The sequence below is a fragment of the Agrilus planipennis genome, unplaced genomic scaffold (assembly GCF_000699045.2).
Source record: "Agrilus planipennis isolate EAB-ADULT unplaced genomic scaffold, Apla_2.0 scaffold38, whole genome shotgun sequence".
NCBI classification, from domain to species: domain Eukaryota; kingdom Metazoa; phylum Arthropoda; class Insecta; order Coleoptera; family Buprestidae; genus Agrilus; species Agrilus planipennis.
In genome coordinates this window covers 1,525,258-1,534,511 of record NW_020438882.1, presented here as the reverse complement: position 1 = coordinate 1,534,511, position 9,254 = coordinate 1,525,258, and the positions used below count along the sequence as shown (strand labels likewise).

The window sequence follows — 9,254 nt, the reverse complement described above, 5'->3', positions numbered from 1 at the left end:
ACCCAGAGGCGGATTAAATGTCGAGAGCGCTCTAGGCTAGCACCTAATAGGCGCCCCTCTGGCGGTCATATATTTTGCAAAATACTTTTTTTTATTAGGTACTTCCTTATTTTTTTTTAGGTTTAAAAACTTTTGAGCGCGCCCCTCTTTAACCTTAGGCATATGCCTACTTTGCCTTATGGATAATCCGCCACTGTTTGCGCCGTTTATAGGGACGCTCTAGAAAGTGCCATTTAGGTCTGTTCTACGAATGCGTTCAAGTACGTTGCTATTTTTATTGCACCAAATGCCCAAACTTTGAAGCGTTTCTTTACTGACGAAAAAAAATAAAATACCTGATTAAGGATATAAAAAAAGAATCTCAAACAAGTCCAAATGATATTAGAAAGAAATGTAACTAAAGTATTGCTGTTTTTGCATTTTTATAATAAGAATAGTATTAAATTAAAATAACTAATTAATTATAAAACATGGGGTATATAACAATATCTTATGTATATAATTAATGAAATAGAAATAATCATATATAACATAAGTGTTTGTACGTTATTCTTGTTATCCGGAAATGTGAAAATTGGCTCAAAATATAGAGAAATGGAGGTAGGTGTCCAACCAATCCAATCGACGTTATTAAAGTGTTTCGAATTCCTTTAAAAATTTAAGTAAAATTTAAATACAAATTATGCAAATGTAACGATTATTTTCGTAAATCTAACGATAAGTAAGTCAGTGTAGATTTAGTGAACTGTGTGCGCAAATGTGAAAATATATAGTCCTAAGCGGCATGAACTGTGCGACTGTCGATTTATCTTATTACCGCTGTACTCTATTGACCCATGCCTGAAGAGTTGCTAGGACCCTCAGAATTTTATTGACGCTATAAAACCTCAATTCACGTACGATTTACGATTTCAGATACTTATTGAAAAGGACTTCGCCTTTTAAACTGAGTAAATACAAGTCAGGAAAACAGATTTCAAGAAAATCTGGTTGACCTCTAGCATATCGACTAAGAAAACTCTTATGCAAAGTTGCGACTTAACCATGCAAGAAAATTGATTTTATTTAAAGCCATCTCTAATTCCTTCTTGCTAGGTGCTAATACTGCTATATCATCTGCAAATCTAAGCATACTAATCTTTCGCCCCTGTACATCTACCTCTAATGTTGTCCTCTCTTTAATGATGTTGATCGCATCCTCGATATGTAGATTCAAAAGTATCGGTAACAGTGTTCATCCTTGCCTGACTCGTTGCAGCCCCGGCTCTATAACTGTCTGTTGCTCTTTATACAAACTAAGTATCACTCTTCTATCTCTGAAGCTCATCCCTACATTTTTAAGTACATTTAACATCTTGTCCCATTTAACATTGTCAAAAGCTTTTTCTAAATCTACAAATCCTATGTACGCGCTCTTTCCTTTTTCTATCGTTTTCTCTATTGGTACCCGTAAAGCTGGAACGGCCTTCCACGTTCCTCTATTTCTTCTAAACCCAAATTGATCTTCCTCTAATTGTTCTTCCGCCCTTTTTTCCATCCTTTTCTGTACAATTTTAGTTAACATTCCTAATTGTAGGAAAAATTTGCATATACTGAAGTAATAAAGAAGTAATTTCTTTCATAGTAGGTTCCTAATTATAAAATGCAGCCGCTACAGCTTCTACGTACGCTTTTCGTTTTCTTATCGAAGGAATCTCTAGACGGATGTACACGCAATACATCGTGTGCATTCTAAAATCAAAGATAAGTTGAGCAGCCTCCAATTACTGTCTCTGCATTGACAAATTCCGTTGGAAACGCAGCGGCAGATCGCGTATGACATTAAAATTAATTCAACATCTGCAACAGCTTAAAAGTGCAGTCACGGAAAGGCATCAAATGTGAAATTCCGCGCCTGCTCCGGTGAAAAGCAAACAAACTGATCTGCATTTATAATTGAATTGCACCAGATGCATGCGGCAACGGGATGATGATGATAATGACACACATCCACGGGCTCACTGACTTGTAAAATGGAGTTGATGCCAATTTGATATTCAACTTTTGCTTCAATTGAAGGCTCGGCCGCTCTGGTTGTTATTACAGATGTTTACCGAATGCCATTTGGAAAACGGTTACTATGTTCATTTATACATATGAAAGAGGAGCAGCTCGCTCGAATCACTCAACTGTACTCCCCAGTATTCCCGTCAAAGAATTTCCGCGATAATGCGCCGCACACAGCAATTCGTTAGTTGCAACGAGGCAACAAGCCCTAACCGAAAACCCGACTGCAGTGAAACAGTTGCGGAATGTTCGGGCACTTTTCTTTCAAAGTTAACTTTGATCGTGATGTAAATCAAAATTTACTTTGGTTGTTTCAAGTTTGTTAGTAATCTAACGTTATGTTCCATGAAGTAAAACAGGTACGTTGCAATAAAAGAAGAAATAAAAATTGTTTTTCTTTCAGAGAAGCAAATGAAGTTATTAATGCAGAATATCTGGGCGCTCGGTTTTCTATATTACATACTTACATAGGTACCACGCAAAAAAAATTGATCATATTGCAGGATTCGAACTCGCGCGCTCCGGCATGGTAGACCTACGCTCTAGCCATTAGTCCATTTATAAAATTTGATATTTGTGAACAATTATACTGGCCGGGCAAGTCAACTACGTTGCTTTCGCAGAAATCAAACATAATTTAATCAATTTTTTGCCCCTGTAAACCACTATATTGTAAATTTTATCGAAATTATTGGAATCGTTTTCGAGAATGTGGAATATTACTCGTACTTGTATTACAGTATAGTTTACAATATTTCAAAAAAACTTAGATGAATATACAGCGCCCATACGATTAGCTGTACGAAATAAATACTGTCAATGCTCTTAGGATTCCGATTTCAAAACCAAATCGAATAGAACTTTCCTTTGAGACATTCCTTTCTATTAATTTATTCTCCTTCGCGAATGAATTAAAATTATTAAAGATCCTCAAGTCTAAATATAATTAATCAGTTACAGGAACATGCAACATGAAATTAATTTTAAGAAAATCGTAGGTACTCAATGGTGAAGAGAACATCCATGCGTTGGTCTGTCTGTACTTTTTATTTTATCGTTACAAAATTACGTAGTTGATCTTTCAATATGTATTCATTGAAAGACGATCGCTTTACAAAATAATAATTTCATTCTGTACTATAAGTTAAGTAAAAATACAAGTGTTTTTTAATTCCATGTCGTAAAAGTAAATTTCCTATTTATATTATAAACAGGAGATATTCAATTTGAAACAGCCTACTTCACTTTTTCTTTTAGGGTGATGGTTTGTAACATATGTATTTTTCTATAAGGTATAGCACCTATGTGTACATTGCGTACAACTTTCATCTCAAGATACATACGTTAAAACGAATTAATTCACGTTATTCGCTTTATAAATTGAATCACTTGCATGCTTCAAAAATTAAATTACTGGCTTGAGTTTGAATCGTGCTTTAATTAAAATTTCAAATGTTAACGCTGCGTCAGACCCTACACGGATTCATTATAGCCCAGTTGCAGCAAAATTTTAGGATAGCGGATTTGTGAATAGACGGGATGGTTGAAATGAGCAATTTTATTCATTTTCCAAGTGCATGCACTCCTTACATTTACACAGAGACGAGCATGCGTGAAATTTTCTTTGCTTTTACTAAAAGTGTTGCTAATTCAGATGAAACATATGCGAAAACACGTGTTTAAGTTTATCATCGCCGGCGCGAAGCAAACCGTTAAAGTATAGATTAAATTTTCCAACTTATACAATGAAATTATATTATAATAAAAAAAGTAGGGAAAGAGCGAATATAAAGATAGAGACAAAACATTAGAAGAAGTGGTTGATTTTTGGTATCTGGGAAGTCAGATAAGTCAGGAAGGAAGGAGTAGTAGGGAAATAAAGCAGAGGATAGCGCAAGGTCGGGTCGCCTTCAATAAATAGAAGTCACTTCACACGAAAAAGATTTTTAAAGGTGTGTTTGGAGCGCGCCGCTGTACGGGTGCGAAATGTGGACGGTGGACGCGGAGGAAAAGAAAAGATTAGAAACGTTCGAAATGTGATGTTACCGGCGAATGATGATGATACCGTGGATAGAGAAGGTTAGAAATGAAGAGATATTAGAAAGAATAGGATAACGGAGGACTATGGAAGTCAATAAAAAATAGGCGAGATAGATTCGTAGTACAGCTTCTCAAGCATGAATGGGTCTAGTCAGAGACATACTAGAGGCAGAAACAGGAGTTAGGAGGGGTAGAGGTAGACCTAGATTAGATTACTGTTCGCAAATAGTTAAGGATGTGGGATGTACCAGTTTCAGGGAAATGCGAAGATTAGTTCATGACAGGAAGCAGTGGAGAACTGACGACCTTATGATGACGATGACAATAAAATTCATACTTAGCAAGTTTAAGTGGGTAGGTACTCTCTCGATCGTTAAGAAGTCACGCTTTTACCGGTTTCTCATTATTAATTAAATTCATCTCCAAAATTTTCGCTAGACTTAATGGAGAAATTTAATATTGAAATTTAAAGTAATACGTACCGTGGTTTTATCCCTGCTGATTATTTCTAAAGGAGCTTGAATACTAGGCTTTCCCAAGTACCAATCTTCTCTTGAATTGTAATCCCCTAGAAATCGAACCAGCCTTGGAACATTGACGTAATTGTCATCGTCGAAATGGCAAAACCACCTGAAAAAAAATACTTATTTTTATAAACAATAAGTCAATTCGTCACATATTTTTGATTTTATTTATTGACGAAGGAGTATTGGAGTATTACTACAAACAAAAACACTGAAATGTACAGGATGGGGCAAATTAAAGGACGTTTTTGAAATAAGAATAACTCAGCCGCTTTTTATCTTACAAAGGTATTTGTTACCAAAAACAAAGGCTTAGGATTAGATGTGAGGAATAGTGGAAATCATAAAAAATCTTGTTCAGCAAGTGAATGAAGAATTTTTACAGAGAATACAAATGATTAACATTACTTTACATTAATTTCTGTACTATCGTGATTTTGTAAAAATGTAATCTGTAAGGTCTTGGAGTGTTAGAACCCGATTTCATGTTGAAAATTAAGGACTCAGGATTCTTGTAGTCCTTTTAAAATACGGCAAATTACTTCCAAAAGTAATCAGAATATTAAACAAATGAAAAGGCACACATTGACTAAACGTTTTGAAACCTTGTGCTTTCTAAAATAAATGAAACGATCAAGTATATTAATGATGTATCTCTCCTAAGGCAAAGTTTTATTTGTCAACTGCATTACGTATGCCATCCAGTTGGTTTGCGACTACCTAATAACGATAAGTGCCGTTCGTAATTTCATTAAATTAATGTTCCCACTCTTCATCCAAATCAAATCATTCGTAACGTATTATTGACAAACTTAATGGTATTGTTATCAACTGACGATTATAATGTACAGGCAAGAGATATCAAGTTACCGAATGCCAGGACGTGTAGTGCTAACGATAAGTACCGTTATGCTCTCTCATCGATCCAACCACGAATTATTTGCATCCAATTTTATATTCAAGTGACGCATTCGCTCTGTTATGATAATTGAATTTGTCGTCGTCGACGTTCATGAACAACCTAATACGGCAGAACGCGATCGCTTTCTGTTATGGTATTCGATTTGTATCGAACGAACAGATGAACAGCGACTCTCTATAATCTACGTAACATTAAACGAATAGCAGGCCTAAAAAGTCTAACTCCAAGTGGCTTTCAGTATCTAACTTGGTAAAATTATAATGAGTTTCAGCGGAATCGTCCGAATTTTTGATATGTTATAACTAGGAATGTGCAAATTTAAATACAAAATGCAAGTACTTTTTTGATTCCTTATTTCAAACGTAAAATACAAACTAGATTTCCCGTTTGATTTTGAAATGCTAAATGCAAAATACTTATTTTCAGAATACTTTTTTGTAGTAGGTACCTATTTAATTTTCTACATTTATTTAAGTAGGTATAATTTTTTTTTAAGAAAACCTTGCAGACTTTTGTTCATTTTTTAAATACTGGAGTATCTTTTTAGACCAATAGTAGTCTTTGCACTATATCATCAGCTATGAAGATCGAGTATGATTCATATTTTTCTATTTGAAGTGATTGAGATATAGTTTTTCTATCTTTATATTACAGTTTCTTCAGTTCAGCAACAAATAATTCTTCTATATGCTTCCTTATTTGCCTTGGCCACCACTTTTAATAAGTGAAGTTTTTCTGTTTTCTAAGAATTTTGGATTATATCCATTTAAATCATCCATTTCCAAAGAGTTCAGAATTTTTTGGGTTCTCTTCAGTTAAAGAATTAGAAGGCATTAATGAAATGTCTTTTTGTCCTCTTTTTAAGGTTCTAATACCTTCAATGGCCAATGTGAGCAACTTTCATTCATCTTATATTACATTTGATCGATAATAATAGCAAAACTTTTAATGGCAAAAATGTATTTTACATTTTACAAATAAAAATACGTTTGTAGAATTTCAAATAAAATACAAAACGCTTTTCTCAAAAAAGTATTTAAATGCAAGATAAAAATANTTAAGGAAATACTTTAATTGCGCCTTAAAAATACTTAAAATAGGTGAGATGTTTATTTGAGTAAGTATAGTATAGTTCGCTTTAACGCGCCGAACATGACCGAGCAGAGCGCGAAAACCCCCGAACGCAGTTTCGGTTTCGGTCGTAGTTTTGGCAGGTTTGCCGGCGAAACCGAAACAAAACCGAAACTCGTTTTTTTGCCGAAATTCGACCGAAACCGAAACCGAACTTTCGGTCGTACACTAGAATTCATTCATGAAATGTCTCTTTGTCCTCTTTCTAAGCTGCTAATACCTTTAATGGCCAATGTGAGCAACTTTCATTCGTCATTTTATATGTTTGATCGGTGATACTAGTAAAACAGTTAACGGCAAAAATGTATTATGCATTTTACAAATAGAACATACCTTTGGAAAAGTATTTTAAATAAAATACAAAATGCTTTTATCAAAAAAGTATTTAAATGCAAGATAAAAATACGTATTTTTTATTTTCTATTTGCATTTTAAATTCAAGTATTTCAAGTAATTTACATCTCTGGTTGTAACCCTTATCAAGTCGATCAAAAGGCCCAATGAACACGACCCGTATACTTCAGGAGCTTTATTACGAGTCAAGTAAAGCTTATAGGGGTAATCGTAAAACAAAACTTAATTCGACTTGCTACAACTTATTGTTTACTGCGTACTTATCTACATATGATTTTAAGCAATCAATGTAATCAAATCGATTATTAGCCTGCATCCATCGAGTCTGATGGTATGTGGAAGTAATTCGGTAGGATTTTACTCATCATTGTGGTTCAAATATTGAATTCATTAACACACATGTGCAGCTCCTTCAATATTAAAATGTCATCGCCAGTCTTTAACCGTTTACCCATAAATACTTCATTTGGCTCATGATAAGTAAGCTCTGGTGTTACGAAACCTTCTAGCTGCAAATACACGCAATATAGTGTCCTTTTTATCGGGATGATGAGGACTACAACATATCAAAAATTCAGACGATTCCGCTTAAACCTATTTTTCATTCGATCAGTAAGGAATCCATTTAATAACATACTCCGAGTTACATTATAATGGAAATCTCCACGGTAGTGCGTAATGATTCAGAAAACCCGCAGAAAAACTTGAACATACTAGGACTCTCTGCAATGAAAATAAAACCATTCCTAATCATTGTTCCTCTAAAGTAAATACAACGTTCATTAACATTTCACATTGAAATCACTTTATTTACCATCTGATGATTTAAAACTTCAACTAAATTAGGTGACCACTGTTGGAACAAGTCAGAATTTCCTCTTCGTTTCATATTTAATACACAAAATAAATAATGATGGATTTAATGAAACAAAACATTTTGATTATACTCAAATACTTTCATTTAACATGAGTTACAAAGTGTGTATGTTTGATTTTGAAAAATCAGTAATTTGATATTCTCAATAGACTCAAACAGATTGCTTCCATGAAAAATTTTCTGACCGTTAAAAGGAAATTGAATACTGCAGTAAGATCGTGATCTTACAATTAGACATAGATTCAATGATATGGATCTCCTAATCTATAAGTAGATAAACGTTCAATTTTCGACCTACAACATACGATATGTATAGTTGTTAGGTATATAATCACAAACAGTTGAATTGACCACCTGGCAACTGCAGGCAGAGTATTAAAATTTAACACGACATCTTCCTCCGGTATAGATCAAGAGATTACATTCTTCATATTTTTCATGTCAAAAGCCTGGTCGGTCGCCTGATCTATTTGAGTGGTATAATAAATACATGAATGCTCCCGCATCCTTTGTCCTCGAATGTGCTTGTTGGGTACCAAAATGTAATATGTACTCACTTACACACATTCGTATTCCTGAGCTCCTGTATTAGGTATATGTGCCTGCGTGTGGTGTTTATTTCGGGCAGTGGTAGACGTACCACATCCGGATGAAATTTAGATTTCTTTAATTCGGTGATTTAATGCTGGCGTGTGTAGAGGGTGGATCTAAGGAAGAATAATGGACGAATGGGACGAAGTGAATTTGTATTTCTGTACGCGGAAGACCATGGTGGCTCAAATATCGCTTAAAGAATTTGTAGGGGAGACCACTTACAACTAGACTTTGTTGCAAGATTTGATACAAATACTTTGTTAAAAGGTATATGAAAGAAAGACGACGTTAATATATAAGTAGACCATGAGCATGTAACATGAATGAGTATAATATGTTCTAAAAATATAAAGTACAATGAAATAAATGCAAGGGTTAATGAAATGGTAGTATTAACTGTAATCTTAGTGAAATATTAAATATAATAATTATGAAATATCCGCCATTAACTGCATGAATTACAGTCCATTTCAATTTGTTAGAATTGTGACCTTGAAGAAATTTGCGCGAAGATAGAAAGAATACACACTAGGCGTGAGCAAGACAGAAATAGTTAGAACGAGCTTGAACGAGCAGAGCTCTAGATGAGCGGTCTTAGGAGATCGGCTAGAACTGTACAGTACTAGACGAAAATGTTTAGCAATTTCTTAAAACAAAAATGTATATAAATTAACAATAGAAAACAAAGCAAAAGTTTTATAGGTGTGTAGAACGTTAAGTTAATTCACTTGTTATTATTTTTGGCTAAATATGCTTTTAAATAAAG

At 34.2% G+C, this 9,254-nt stretch overlaps 1 protein-coding gene across 1 annotated transcript in view; it reads right to left on the bottom strand.

Annotated features, from left to right (window-relative positions):
* LOC108745264 (fringe glycosyltransferase) overlaps positions 1 to 9,254 on the bottom strand; it is a 103,537-nt gene that overhangs the window by 44,646 nt on the left and 49,637 nt on the right. Inside the window, exon 5 of the mRNA XM_018481406.2 lies at positions 4,569 to 4,716. Coding sequence (XP_018336908.1) covers positions 4,569 to 4,716 — 148 coding nt within the window. The remainder of the gene's footprint in view (positions 1 to 4,568; positions 4,717 to 9,254) is intronic.